This window comes from Neopelma chrysocephalum, unplaced genomic scaffold, assembly GCF_003984885.1.
Source record: "Neopelma chrysocephalum unplaced genomic scaffold, ASM398488v2 Primary Assembly neopelma1_63, whole genome shotgun sequence".
Classification (NCBI taxonomy): Eukaryota; Metazoa; Chordata; class Aves; order Passeriformes; family Pipridae; genus Neopelma; species Neopelma chrysocephalum.
This window is the reverse complement of record NW_020897720.1, coordinates 5,082,453-5,098,045: the sequence shown is the minus strand read 5'-3', so window position 1 is coordinate 5,098,045 and position 15,593 is coordinate 5,082,453. Positions and strand designations below refer to the sequence as shown.

The 15,593-nt window shown below is 41.2% G+C and overlaps 1 protein-coding gene across 6 annotated transcripts in view; it reads right to left on the bottom strand.

Moving 5' to 3' along the window:
- Positions 1-15,593, bottom strand: part of AFF4 (AF4/FMR2 family member 4) — a 55,083-nt gene that overhangs the window by 31,046 nt on the left and 8,444 nt on the right. For all 6 annotated transcript variants that reach the window (XM_027683002.1, XM_027683004.1, XM_027683003.1 and 3 more), the window contains exons 2-5: positions 5,243-5,369; positions 3,089-3,871; positions 1,707-1,751; positions 654-740 (exon numbers count right to left, since the gene is read on the bottom strand). In XM_027683002.1, the coding sequence (XP_027538803.1) occupies positions 654-740; positions 1,707-1,751; positions 3,089-3,871; positions 5,243-5,365 (1,038 nt within the window). In that variant the 5' untranslated portion in view covers positions 5,366-5,369. The remainder of the gene's footprint in view (positions 1-653; positions 741-1,706; positions 1,752-3,088; positions 3,872-5,242; positions 5,370-15,593) is intronic.

Below are 15,593 nucleotides of genomic sequence, written 5' to 3'. Positions count from 1 at the left end.
CCTGGAAATGTGCCCGGAGTTGTCAACAGCAGCAAAGAGGTGGTTTTCTCTTTAGAATTAACAGCTTAAACCCTTCAGTAGTTATTAAGCACACAAGAGGTTGGGAAGAGGACCTTTTGAAACAAGTGATCTGAAAATTTCCGATTTTTAAAAGGTTTTAATTTTTTGTAATTGAAAATGTAAAAATCTCTTAAAAATGGACTTCAAAATAAGGAGGAAATTTCAGTTTAAGCAGAGAAATACATTTAAATTTCTCAGCATTTACCAGTCAGACTCTGATCCTTTGCTACATGGAGGGAAACTCACTTGGTTCTACATAAGTGGTGCAAACCATTTTCCTAATAGGGAAACGGCTCAAAGGCATTTTCAAGCTTCAAAAGTATCCTGAAGGTTTGAATTTATGAAACAAAAGCTAAAAAAGAAAGTTTTATTATAGACAACCTTGCAGACTTCTGTCTGTGCAAACCAGAGGAAAACTTTGGACATTCCTCATAAGGCCACTGCTGACAAGTGGTTTTGAAGCAAAATAAAGAGACTGAAATAAAGCACTGAAATAAACCCAGATTATACAGAATTGAATGTAAGAGTTCCAAAATCCTGATCTTTAACAGGAGTTACTTTTACAACATTCAGTATTTGAATACAGCACTGACCTTTGTTGGAAAGGGGAATTTGGAGGGTTCAGTTTTGCATGGTGTATGGATTGCAGTCAGTGGAGGGGGCCAGGAGTGGGTCATCTCCTACAACAACAACAACAAGAAAAATTAACAAAATTAAAGCAAAGATTTCATTACAATCTGAATTTGAATGGTGACTGTCTCTCAATTTTCAGCTCATTGTTCACCCTTCACTAAGATTTATATTCAAAACCTTAATTTCCCCAATGTGCAACAAAGATTTTGCATATAAACAATTTAAAATTCAGGTTATCCATGAGAACAGATATTGCATGTAAACCTGAATTTTAAATTTTTATCCCTGAGAACAGATATTTAAGACATAATAACAAGCAGAAAGGCATAAATCAATAAACTTGGTTGGCCCAGTCAGAGTCTGATCATTTCAGACCATGAAGAACACGTGTGGGACACAGGGGCAGAAGGAAGAATCCTAGGAAAGGGAAACCCATAGAGTTTAAGGAAAAAGGGGAAAATCAAATGCCTGAAGCTTCAAAGAAAGTGCCTTGTATCCTTTCAGAGCATCTCTAAGGACCATGCAGTACTGAAGGTCAGAGGAGATGGCAAGCCATGGAAATGCTCAAGGGGGACCTGATGATCCTTTTCTGAGAGCAGACATAGGACAGGGAATCACAGGACTCAGGGAAAATAACCCAGGTAGGAGACCGGGAAAATTCTGCTGCAGGGTAGCAAAACACTCACTGTACTCTAGAAAGGTATCAGAATTAAGGACTGTATTCTGCTGGAAAAAATGGGTAGTTTTGATTACCAGGGAGGAGGCATAGAAGAGCAAGAATGCAGTGAGGATATTCAGGAGACTGTGTGCACACCCACAACACCCAGTGCTCAGCTCTGCTCCCAGTTTTCCCAAGTCTCCCTGTGCTAGAGGAGCACCTGAAGAGCCCTACTGTAAATGACCTGCAGCCAAGGCAGTTTGAAAGGCACTAATAACTGCAGAGTCTTTCCACCTCCTTAGGAGTGTTTGAATTTTCAACAAATAAATGATGAAGAAGAGCACAGGGAACTTACTTTGAGGATTTCATCCACACAGCTCACCTCGCCAGATGCTGATGCCTACAAATCAAAACTTAAGGTTAACATCTCCCAAAGTAAATTTTCCAGGGACTAGAAACACTTAAAAACAAACTTTAATCCTTATCATGACTCATATGGACTCTACATAGATACAAACAGCCCTTGCTAATTCCTTTCATCAATTTTAATATCAGATAGATCCACGTTTTTATGGCATGAGTCACAGTCAGTTATGAAAAGCAAATACATGAGATCTATAAAACTGTGACAATGATCTCTTACTTTTCACTCGACAGTTAAAATGATCACAGGCAGTCAGTGACATTAAAAACTTCGAGAGAGGGGAATGAGAATTGCAGCTTTCAATCATTTCCTGGAAGAAGCCACAGGATAATATCTTGAATTCAAGTGCAGGACCGTGAATTCACAGAAGTGACAAACTGCTTTCCCAAGTAAAGCACACATTACAGAGTGATTCCAGAAACAGCAATAATTACCAAACTATGAATCTTCTGCATCCCTGACTGCCACAAGCAGAAAGAAGCAAAGCTACTACAGGATTCACTGCTTCAGCACTGACATGGCAAGTCTTGACAAATAAAATCATTCCTAATTTCCTTACCTGTGTCCTGAATCTTATTTTGCTATTTGCTGAAATCCCAGGAACAAAGGCTTTTCTCTGGCTACCATGATTCAAGGAGTTAAAGAGGAGATGCAATGAGATCTTATTACTAGGAATGGCACTCTCCTTGTCAGTGAGCTGGAGTCAGAGTCTGTGCCTTGAGTCAAGAATTACCAAACTCCTAAAAGTTGTTAACCCAACAGTATTTTATATCCAGCATGACTTACAGAAGTTCTTAACCCTGTTCAATTTGGTGAGTTAGGGTGAGCTTCTTTTCCTTAGGTATATATAATATCACATTTAGTAATTGCTACACACTTCAAAAGAAAATCTGATATAAGCAGATATTATCAAGTCAAAGTCAACTGAGCTCCCAGTAACAATATCAATATCCAGCTTGTCAAAATATTTGTGTGTCCTACTATTTCATTAACTTCTAACTACAGAAATACTCCATGAAAATTAGCCTCTCTGGGTTATCTCACCCTGCCTGAATGTCTCAGCCTTTATTTAATAAAAATCTCAGTACCCACATGGAAGAAGCATAAGAAAAAAAAAACACTATTACTTTTGCATGTTCCCCATTGAAAATACAGCCTTCACTGCTTATGGTTAAGGTGCTTTGTGTAACAAAAAACACAGTGTTTACTAAAAACTCAATTTTGGTTAGGCAGATTGGGATTTTAAAGAAGCTGGAAAATCCCAGCCCAAATGGATTTACATTTCAGAAGCCAGGAAACAGCCAGCAACTTACATCCAGTGGCTGAGAGGGAATTTTCAGCTTGGTTAGGTGTGCTTTGCTGCTGGGCTTCAGCTCGTTCACGGCGCTGCTGTGGGTCTGACTGCTGTAGTGTTCCGAGGATAACTTTGGTTCCATGGATTCCTGCCCATCCATCGGCCTGACGTATGCAGTGGGTTTCTGTAACATTGAACTGGACTTGGACATTAGTGAAGGTGGAAAAGACTGATTAGAGTGTTGTCCACTTGAAAATGAGGGTACACGGGAGGGAGAGTCCCAGCTGGGATCAGGATCCCGGGGCGACTTTGACCGTTGATGTTCTTTGCTGTGGTGATCATTCCCATGAGATCTCGAATGGCTGGAGCTCAACGAGGAGACAGCAGGTGGTTTTCCAGGGCTGGAAGAACGGGGTTTGGAGTGTTCAGACCCATGCTGGCTTTTTTTCCTGCTGCTGCTGCCGTAGGAATCGCGGTCGTGCCTCTGGCCTGCGCTGCCTGTGCCGGTGCCGCCGGAGCGCTGCCCATGCCCCGCCAGGCCTGAGGAGCGCTTCTGGGACTGGGAGGAGGTGCTGGGAGCTGGCCCCACTGGAGTCCATTTGCTGCTCTGGTGGGAGCCTGTGCTATGTCTCTGATCACCAAAGAAGCTTTGGTTTGATTTCTCGTCGGGTGCTGATGGAACGGTCGGTTTGGGAATTGCAACAAGCTTTTGGAGCGGTCTGTCTCCTATGAGATCCGTCATTTCATCATAGTTACCAAGCATGCTCTGGATACGACTGGACAACTTGTCTTCTTTGCTGGTCTAAGAAAAAAATTTTTAAAAAATAATGATTTGAAACCAATCACAATTTCACTTTCACTTAATTGATTTGATAAGTACTGCACTTAATCTAAATTTCAGGTCTAAGTTCATGGCTAGAATTCATGTCTTTTTTGCCATTGTTTCCAATAACCAATTTTAGTTCTTAAAGCAGTAATTTAACAACCTAAAACATAAGAAAAAGATGTACTTCAGCAGCAGGAACAGCTGAAAGAGCATTAATCACTGCTTCAAATAATGCAACGGTGAGCTGGATGCAGGTTTAAAAGCAGTAGATGCCTACTGTCACCTTAAACATTATTTCTCTAACACAGAATGCATCAGTCCTAAAAAGTTTTAATTAGCAGTAAAATAAAATCAGCTTAACCTCACCCCTGTATGTAATTCTTAATTGGTATTTATATTGGCACAATGTTTGTTGCCCAGAGTTAAAAGGGTTCTTTCTTCTATAACCATTTCATTTTCCAAATTAGGTCTATTGGATCATTCCCCATGCATCCCAATCAGCTCTAGTTAACTTCATAAAGGTGGGATTTGGTTATCAAGCACAGGAAAGTAATGGGAGGACATGAATTAAAAAAAAAATCACCAAATATTCCTCAATTTTCCTCCTGCAGGAAGTCAGTTTTCAGTAACAACGTTTTACTTCTTACAAACCAGCTGAAATTGCAATAAGGGAACAGGTTTGCTTTCAAAGTGATTTCTGAGCTACATAATTAAAATCTTAAATGGTGTTTTATTAGTTATGCCAGAATTAGGTTATTTTTTCCCATTCTGCTCAGTAAAGCAAACCTGGCAGGAAACCCAGCACAGGCTTAAAGCTGTGCAAGATCATAAACAAAATCAAGTCCTTCAAAACAAACTAAAAAAATCAGATAAAAACTACTGGAGTACTAGTTAGAGCTTATAATTCCATCCTATCAGGAATTTCAGCATTTAAAATTAACTTCCTATTTAAACATTCTCTTCCTGAACTTGCCCAGATCTGGATTACACTGATTAAAGGTTAGAAAGTTTAGCAACCAGCATTCATTCACCCCAAAAATGGCAACTTGGCATCACACAATGGACAGTTTAAGTGTTTGGAGTCACTGTACAGAAAGTGAAGGAAGGAAAAAAATTTTATGATTTTATTTTTCCTCTTTCTCATTCTCTTCAAAGCTTCCCCTCCTTCCTAAGCACTGTAAATCTGCCAGTGGAGCTGGTTAGTGACTGTCCAGCCTTATTTTCAAGCCCTGCTTAAATACTCGGTTGCCGTAAGAGCTTTGGATCTAAAAAGAACGCAGATAAAAATACATTTAAAACATGATTTCTGTTATAAAACCTGCATTTCTAAGCGCTGCAGAAACTCACCACTTTGTAAGGTTCAGCAAAGAGAGGGGAGTTGGGTGGAAAGGCTTCGTCACCCTGCTGAATTTCTTGATTTCGCCTTTCCCTTTCTTTCATACGCAGCACATTCCGGTCTTCACGGTTCATGTTGCTACGGGCAAAACAGATAATTTCTGATCACAGAAGGAAACAAGGAGAGATGTGAGTGCACAGAGGGACGTGAGTGCACAGAGTCAGCCCCTGGTCCTGTTTGGCCAAAGAATGAGGATCATAACTTCTCAAACCCAGATGTTTGTTCAAATTCAGCCACTTCCCCCTCCAAAGAGCTGTAACCCCCAATCCACAGCTGCTCTAACAGGGAAACTTTATGCAGTATTAAAAAAAAAATTGAAAAAAATCCACAAAGTCCTCAGGCAAGTAACTATTTCAAACCATTTCACTGCTCGACTCATTTCGCTGTCTCAGCCCACGCTGCACATCTCCCATTCATTTCTAAAATACCTTTTCTCCCCCACATCCCCCAGATGTTCTGTAACCCCCCACCCATTCAGTGCCTGGCTTTTCCTGTAGGTTTGGGTTTATTTTTGGTGCTGACATACCTTTTTTTGGCACCCATCCTCCAACATATTCTAACCTCAAGCTTTGATGTGGTTTCCAGGTCTCCCTTCCTCCCCTGACGCCCAAAAGGCATTTCTACTCAGAGCAGTAATTTCAGGGAAGTTCTGGCAATATTGTACCTTCTACCTTGGACCATATTCTCCTACTGCAAAAATTCAGATTAAAAACCTGCTAATACCCCTTCTTACAAATTTTACTTTGCAGTTTGGTCGTGCTGCTTGTGTTAACAGAAAAACGTCAAATTGTTGCAACACATGCACACAAAAGCTGGAAAAGATTCCCTCTGAGCTTGATAAAGCATTGGGACTTTAAGGAGTAAACAAAGTAAGATGAGAAATAAGGTGGTACTAATTCCTTTAACATTTAATCCCAGAATGGTTTGGGTTGGAAAGGACCTTAAAGCTCATCTGTTCCATCCCCTGCCATGGGCAGGGACACCTTCCATTAGACCAGGTTGCTCCAAGCCCCATCCAACCTGGCCTTGAACACTTCCAGGGATAGGGAAGTCACAACACGTGCTAAACTTTCTATCAAGTGATTTAGAAATGTGCTTTACTGATCTGCACAAAGTACAGTAGGTGTTCCCAAGAAAACGTGATGTTCTTCCACATAATTTGCATTCTAAAACGAAAATGTTGGCTGCTTAGAAAACCATTATTTCACGTTTTTAGACAGCTGCCTATTAAAAAGAAAAAAAACTTGCTACAGCATGACCCTGAAAGCTGTGTAAACCCAGCTATCCCATTCTCAACAGGAAAACTTCAACTCATCACTCAGTTTTTAAAATACAAATCTCTTCACCTCAATAATATTATAGCCTCTTACATTTCTTTTATTCATTTGGCTTCATTTTGTCTATTACTCTGAAAACAGTGAAGTCTTAAGAGGACACCTAAACCAGAGTAAAGCCAAGGTATAAGTTTAGATCTTTAATGCTTTTTAAGGCAACAGGTTTGTTGTATTTCCCTGCACCATAAACAAGGTATGAGCATCAGCTTAATTCATGCAGCGATGATATCAAGCCTATGAACACAATACATTTTAAACTTTATGTGAAAAATCACTTTTTTCTCCAGTTCTCCTGTAATCAGCTGAACTCCTGTAACTGCAGGTGACCATCAAGGCTGAGAGGGATCTGTGCACTGGAATGTGGCCAGCAAAGCCCTCGGATTATTTTGGCATTCATGACAAACTTGTTTTAAAAGTTTGAGGCTTAAAAAGCTCATTCTTCAGACTGCAGCCCAATTTCTTACACATGCAGGATTTAAACACAGACAAATAACAGATTTAATTATAGACACTGATCAGTTAAAACCAGTTAGAACACCCTGAGTCTCCAGCATTTACTACTGAAGGTAAATTTTGAGGTAGAGAATAGAAGTGCCCTGGTTTTGGGTGGTTCATTCTCATTAATGGGATGGGATTGGGAATGTACCGCTGTACATTCAGAATATTATAATTCTAAAGAATTTTACATCTATAATTTTCAAATAGAGCGTTAAATATTAACAAAGACCTTCCCTATTTTTTATGGAGTCAAGGATCATCTTTTAAAATTTTATCAACATCTACTATAACTCTTGGGACTGCAGAAAAACCAGCATTTTTACCAACACAAAGGAACATTACAGCAAAGATTCATTCGAGATCTGAGCTGGAGCAAATCCAGAACTGATCTGGCTGTACCTGCCCAGGTCTATGTAAAATTAGTCATCAGAAATACACCAGTTAATCACACTTTTAATCACTCCTCCCCAGTCGTTGTAATGTAGTGAATGATAAAACACCCTCATGGGTAGTCACCTTGACTGTGAGGGGACTGGGTTTAGTTTTCTTGAACTCTTTTACATTTTTTATTAGAGCAAATAGTTTGAATGGGATTCAAGTTAGACCTGTTTGTATCTAATCACCTAATCTCTACATAGAGCTATTTTAAGTTCCTATAATGTGTACAAAGCTATTAAAATCACACTACCACTAAATGTGTAAATAAAGGAAGTCAGTGAGGCTTCCTTAGCTCTGAACTTCAGACAACTTCCCAATGTACAGCCATGAAACGTACCAGAAAATAAGCTGCCCATGTTGAGGAAAAGCAAGGAGAGGTACTTTGAAAGCAGATGACCAAGGCCTGTCTACTGATGAACGTTGCCAGCAGCCACCTTCAGCACCAAGGAAATTGCAAAACTAAGTTTTCAGACCACTTGAATTATACCAACCCTTTAAAATCCACTATATAAAATTTACTGGTATGACCAAAGTTCTGTACTATTTGCCAGTCCTCAGTTTTTTTCCCCAGTTTGGAGTGGACACCAGTCCCATCTCCTGCTGGCACTCTGTTACCTCTCAGTTTGGATTCTGACTGAGGGAAGGAGCTCTGCCCCGTCACTGCTCCCACCAGCAGTGCAGGCTGCTCAGAGGCAGAACTGCTTCTCCCTCTCCCACATTTAAACCTTTTCCCACAGGATGGAAGAGCTGGGAGCAGTTGGGGGCAGCCAAGCTCCCATCACTCCTACGCCATCCTCTGGGCAAGAGGACAGCTCCTCTGCTCCTGTCTCTGCACACCAGGCCTGGAAACGGAAAATGAAGATCTTGTTGCCTTGTACCTGCTGCTACCAAGAGGATGTTGCTATAATTTCCCTTTTCCCAGGAGTCCTGAGCAAAGTGTGAAGGAGAAGCAGAGCCAGGCCAAGGGAGACAAAACAGGTCCCTGCAGCAAGGACCAAAGTTGCCTTAATTTCCATATCTGGGAAAAGAGAAGTTCAAAAATTAAAAGAAATTAGAAAACAGGCCTAAAGCACAGCACAGTATTTCCATTTTTAGGAAGTTTAACTCTACGCGTTTTGAGTCATCACTTGTGCTCAGTGTGCCCTGCTGAACTCCACACAGTCCGTGTGTATGTGACTGTACAACTGACTGTTCAGATCTCACGCCTCTGCTCCAGCTCAATAGGAAGAGTTGAAAGAAAGCAGGAAAACCAGCAGGGAACTCACAGAAACTTCTGACATAACATTCTCTTGTGTGTATTCTTTAACCATCATTAATTGCTGCTCCAGGCCCACCGAGCACATCAATTGCTCGAGTATCACTCGAACCACCCATACCAGAAACACAATCTTAACTTCTCCTTCCAACGTCTTCCTAAATCCTATTTGGTATTTCTGTTCATCCTTAATCCAACAAGGGCATGGCTTTGGCTTGAGCTTCCTCAAGCCATCATCATCTTGGATTTTATAACTAGTGTTATGAAACGGCAGCACTGGTGCCGCCTTCTACTGCTTCCCACCTCCCACTCCCCTAGCTCCAGGCAGGGGGAGCACATCCCAGGTCTGGGACTTTTGGACCACAATTTCAGACTAAAAATAAACCCCAACCAACACACCCACAATTGTCAAAGTTTTCCTGGCAATGCTATTAAAGAGGACCTTGGCCAAACCCTGGGTACAGGCATAGGTCTGGCAGCCTCTTCTCACCCCCTTGAACCACATCAGGCATCCCAGCTCCTGCCCTCACCCCAGTTCACCACCAGCACTATCTCTCCATCTTCCCAGGCACCATAAGGTAAAACCATCAAAGGCGAAGGTTGGCCCGAGGAACCCTCCAAGTGCAGCCCATTAAAAGGGATCCAAACCCACCACATCTCAACCAGGCACTTGTGGATCTTCAAAGCCTGTTTACAACACCTCCACTTCCTTCAAGACATCCTCATTTAACTCCAGGGTTTCTTCAATCTCAATTGGTTTCACAAGCAAGAGGAATCAAACAGTTCATTTATCCAGTGTCGGTTAATTGGCAGTGCTGAAACACAAATTTTGTTTGACAACATTTGGCCACAAACGATCAACACGTTCAGAGAACACAGAGTAGCTCAGGCTCTGTGGGGGCACACACAAGTCCCATGATTGTATTCTCTTTCCTTAAAAGGAGGGGAAAAATAAGCTAGAAAGCCTGTTTGTAATAAGGAATGATGTTTTAAGAAGGCATTTAAAAATACCTGAAGCTGCCTTAATGCTGCACCCAACTGTCTCCCAAAGATGCCTGTTAATTATTTCAAACACTTTTCTTACTTGTACCATGAACAGCAAGGGGCATCTCAGGAGCTGGCACAGCAAGCTTCTCCCAGTTTGTGCATGGAGTATGGCATTGCCACAAATCCTGCACTAAAATGCCAGTGTCAGCTTTTAAAACGCGCTCACAGAAAAGCTGTTTAAAAAAGGAGAAACTGAAAAATAACAACAAACCCCCACTGCTACACAAAGAGGAACGTGCTCTGGTGTCACCAAGAGCTACTTAATACTTAACAATAAAAGTGAATGTGTAATCTTAACTTCCGGATTTCTATGTTATGGTAAAGGAGAAAAATGAAAAAAAATATAACATTTCCTACTAAAATGATACAGCTTTACCCAAAAAAGCACAAACAGGAGGATTATCCAGGACAAATTTAAAGAATAATCACAATGCTGCAAATACAGAAGCAGCACAGAGTCATCTTCAGAGTTTTATAACTGAAATAAGGAACAAAACTAAAAACAAGAGCTTACAGAGAATTTGAATAATATTCATATGTGTTCAGGAACAGGCAAAACCCAACTTCTCAAAAGGATGAAGCTTTCTGTTTCTCTCTCTCACACCTTCAGATACTGCTGCAGCGCTCCGTGCCAAGGGAGGGGGATTTGGTTTGGGAGGACTCCAGCTGCACATGGGATTTGCTCCAGCAAGGAAAAGGTGATACCAATAGTACTCCGAAATTATAACTCAGTAACTCGGTATCACATAGTAAGGCTGCACAGCTGAACACAGGACAGCTTGAGCCGTAATTCCATTTGGGTATTTTGATGAGAACAAACTCTTCCACAGCTCCATCTCCAGAAGAGAGCTGTCCCTCCTTCCAAGGCTTCATTTGAGTTCTTGGAAATAGGATTCGAATAAAACTGTATTGCTAATATGATACAAATATAAATCAGTGATTCATCACTAACTGAAACACAAACGTTTCTCGTTTCTATAACACAAACACAACTGTTTGTATCCCACCCTTCAGATTAGGGATTCCTGCTGCACATTCCATGGGGGAACATAAAGTGCCGTAAGAGCCAGACAGGAACACCTTTGTACATATTGTGAGGGTGGGAGAGCTTTAAATAAAAATAATAAAAAAAGTGAGTTGGCCTAGGTCAGGTTAATGTTTGACAGAACTCCCAGGGAGGGCAGAGCCAGCAGTTTGCTGCAGGCACTTCTCCTTCCCACTCAGCTCCAAAGCACCACAAAAATCCCCACAGAGCACAATGTGCCTGGACTTGCCGCTGCTCCTCAGACAAATGAGCACAAATCCCTCACCACCGTTAGCTGAGAAAAATCCCACAGTACTTTCTGTAGGAGCACGTTGTTAATTCCAGCGTCTCAGTCAAGTGATGATGCAAGTAATTACATCCTGCTCTTGAGTTTTATCTGCCAGAGTCCCCCTCCATCCATCAAATGTCAGGTTACCCAAGGATCAGTCAGCATCTTCTACCTGAGGAGCCAACACAGAGCAATGATGGATAATATAAAAGAATTACAGGGATCATTTGTAACTCAACACTAACCACTGGAAAAGGATTTGGGGATCCTTTAGAAAGAGGCTCTGCAAGTATAACATTTCATTAAACAAGTTCAGATGAGAACTGGTATATCATTCATTATATGTGAGATCCAGCACACAAAAGCAAGGTAGAATCAGAGGATGGTTTGGGTCGGAAGGGACCTTAAAGATCACCTAGTTCCACTCTTCTTTCCAAGGTAAAGTAAAAGAGAACTAAGGTAAAAGTGCACACCTAGCAAATGGATTTTAGAAGTCAAGTTAAGGAAGAAATTTCTACTTTCAGCACTTGCAATACAGCTCATTGAAACCTAAGTTTCAAGTCAATTTCTAAAACATACTGATAAGACAGCCTAACATTGTTTATATCCAAGAAGAATTTGATGTAATTCACTCAAAGGATCTGAAAAAATGCACAACCACCCATCCTTTAAAATGTCTCATTTTTGTGCAGAAGTATTACACGGTAGGTAAAACATCTGGTTCCCTCCTCCCTGACGAACCTTACACAGAAATAAATTCCCAACTCTTTTCCTGCATAGAGAACAGAGCTGCTCACATCAACTTCAGTCCTTCCTTTCTGTCCTGTCTCTTCAGAAATGGTAGAGAAACAAGGGAAGTGGCAGGAAAGTCTGGGAAATGACAGCACAGCTTCACACTCCCTCCTCCTCTCCTGGTGCACAGAGAGCAGAGGAAGGTTCATTTCCCCATCCACTGTCCCTCTCTCCATTACAAAGCTCCATCCTAGCTGATGGCACAGATCCCACAGTGGAGGGACCCAGCAGTGCAGTTACTGACTCAGGGGAGGAGGAAGTCTGTAGGACTGAACAATGTCATACAACAAAGCTACGACCCACCAAAATGGTCATTTTCTGCACCTACCACAACACCCAGTCAGATAAGACACAGGAGCCTCAATAAACTCCTGTCACAAGAACCAAGCCTGAGCCAGGAGAGGGAAGTGAAGCTGCTACTGTTCAGCAAAGCTCAACTTCAACTTTGCCTTCCCCAGCTTTTGCATTTCTGTTTGCCTCATCCTGCAATACCAAAACTGCTTTCAGGAACAGGAGACTTTCTTAACCAGGCAACGATATTCTCTTTATCAGCATCTGCAGCTCAAGCTCTGACATCCTACAGCTCAGAAGATCACAAAACCAACAGCCCAACAGCACAGATCGAACTCAGAGCTTGACCAGCCACAGTTTTGTTTCTCAGTCTTGGCAAACTTCAGCCCAATTTTACCTCCCAGTCAACAAACAACATCCTTCCCATCCTTGCCGTTCTCCATTGCTGCAAAAGTCAATAATTCACCCAGTGCACAGATGGACCATCCTGAACACAAGGTTTTACATGCACTCCTTTCATGTCCACACAGGCAAACCAAAGCATATTCCAATACTGTTTCTCAACAAATTTCTGCCCTCTAATTGGGCAGAAACTTAATAACCCAATTCCTGTGCCTACATGTTCTTCTGCTTAAACTTTGAAGCCAAGACAACTGCCGTTTAAATTTTATTAAGCAATAGTTATTCAGACATCTAACATTAATCTGGCTATTATCATTCTGACTTCCTCACATTAATTTACTTTCATAAAAGATATCATTATATTTGAGTGTTATGAACTCTGTGGCATTAGGATTAAGAAAGGATTCACTTGACAGAAATTCTTTGATAAATTTGCTCTGTGTCAGATTTGAAACAGCGGACAAGGTTTTAATGAGGTGCCATCTAAATTAGGAGTGAAAAGGCAAAAGGGAAAATCACATTCAAGGTTCGCATCCTTCTCCCATCTTAACTACTGAAAAAGAAAGGAGAGAAAAAGTTTATCAAATACTTTACCCTGGTTTAACTGTCATTTCCTCCAGCTTTACTCAAAGATCATCTGTCTGCACTGTCTCACAAGACATTTATCTTGGACTTCCTATCATGACCAAGGTTCACACATTCTGCTGCATCACACATTGAAATGAACATCAGGGTTTGAGATAATGAATTCTGCCACTCTCCAAACCACTTGGGTCTTGTGTAACTGCTTGCAGTAGCAAGTTCTCCTCGGCCCAACACCGTGTAAACCACTGATAGTGTCTCTGCCTCCTCCCTTGCTGCCTCAACATGGCTTGTTTTCTGAACACAGTTTTTATTTGATGCATCTTCACAACACAAGCGCAAGTAATAAAATATTTTAGGGCTATTAATGCATCCTGTGCCCAGCTCTACTTGGTTCTTAAAGCAGAAGAGAATTTTTAAAATTTGAGAGTTTGGTTTGGGTGTTGGTCCAAGCCCCCATCCAGGGCAGATGTCCACAGCAGCTCCCAGCCCCTGTTCACCCCACTATCCTGGTTGTGCTCACACAGAAATGTATTGGACTGGTTATGCTGAATTTGGGAAATCTGTGCAGGTTCAAAATAAGTATTTTGGGAGCAGGGTTATTTTTAAATACAGAGAAGATTGAACACTCCACGGCCCCAAAACAGAGAGCAGGAATAACCAACCTGTTTAAAACCTGTTTAATAACAAAACCCAACAAAATTCCACAAGAGTCTCATTAAATTACTGTTTTTTGCATTACACTGTCATAGGTGAACTTTGTCTGTAACAGGAAACAAGCAATGTGGTTATGAGGGATGGAAGAGCAGAAGGATGCTGGGGAGCACATCAGCAGAGCAGCTAGAGTTAAAAACTTCATCATTTTATGATTTAACTCTCCTCAGAACCATGGGAAAACACTCGGGGTGTGACACAGAAAGATTCAGAGACCCAAAGTGAATTATGTTTCCAGGTTGTTCCCAGAACAACTGAAGGGGGTGGAAGGGAACATCAAATCCACCTGAGTCGATGCACGTCAGCATCAATATATTTTCAAAATTATTATCAATATATTTTCAAAAGTGGTGGCTTGAACACTCCCAGTGCCAGTGCTCCCCACTGGCAGCTGCAGCAGTTCCACGATTGCTTTAGAGCTTGAAGGAGCCTTTGTAAAATCCACAATTTTGAGTACCAAAAAAGAGAGAATACAGATTCTCCCTCACAGTTTTCAGCCCTGACTTGCATGCAAAGAGTTTACCAAACTCATCACCATTTCCTACCTGTCTAAAATGTACGTGAATGATGTGACAGCTCCGAGACCTGGGATGCTTTCTGGTAACTTACAACTTTCTTTTTAAATTTAAATACACTGAAGATGAGAGCACATAGTAGTTAAACTCTGGAAAAACCCACTAGGGAAGAGAAGCATTTAAGATTTGCAGACAAAGCAAAAAAAAACTTGGAAGCGAGAGGAAGGGACCAGAACTATCTACAGAGGGAAGCTGAAATGCAGCAGGAAAGCCACAGCTTTGATGTGTTGTGCTTCCAAACAAACACTGCTTAAAAAAGTTGGAAAGTTTTAACCTTTCATCCTACCTACTAAATGCCACCTGTACTTTACAACCCCCATAACAGATTGAGAAAAACGTTAATATTTCAGCCACCACTGAGCATCAAGGCATTCAGTGTAGTATCTATTACCTCAGGAAAACAGTTGATAAATGTTAATTGATCACAGAATATAGAGCTAAGTATTCTATTTATCACAGAAAATAGAGCTATACAAACTCTTTTAATAAAATGACACGACCTCATTTTCCCATGATGATAATGTTTGGGTTTTTTTTCCCCAAAGTTCTCGCAGTTGTTTGCACTTTTCTGGATGTGGCCTTAAAACAAAAGTCATGCTGTTAACAGAGATTTAAGTACCAAAAGGAAACTGAGCCATCTGGACAGAAGAAGCCTCATGTCCCAGGCAGGGCAATTGGGGCACAGTGTAACTCTGTGCCATTACACCACAGAGGGCATCATTATCAATAACCATTATTATGTACTCTCGCCCCCAGAAGATAAATAAACAGTTTTTGGTCTACCTAAACCAACAACGTAACTTCTGCATTTGATACACTAGCAAAGGAGTTGTGCAAGCTGGTGTGGAACTGCTGCTCCCAATGGGCTTTGTTAAATATGAGCCTGAAGACCTGACAGGTGTGAAACTGCAAAGCACAGGATCCCAACAACACATTTAATTTACAGCCAGAGAAACTCTGAGTTTTGCCACTAGAGAAAGAAGTTCAGCTTTTTGTCACATGAAGTTAAAGACAAACACAAGGGACATTGCAAAAGCAGTGTCAAAATCCAGCTGAATTTC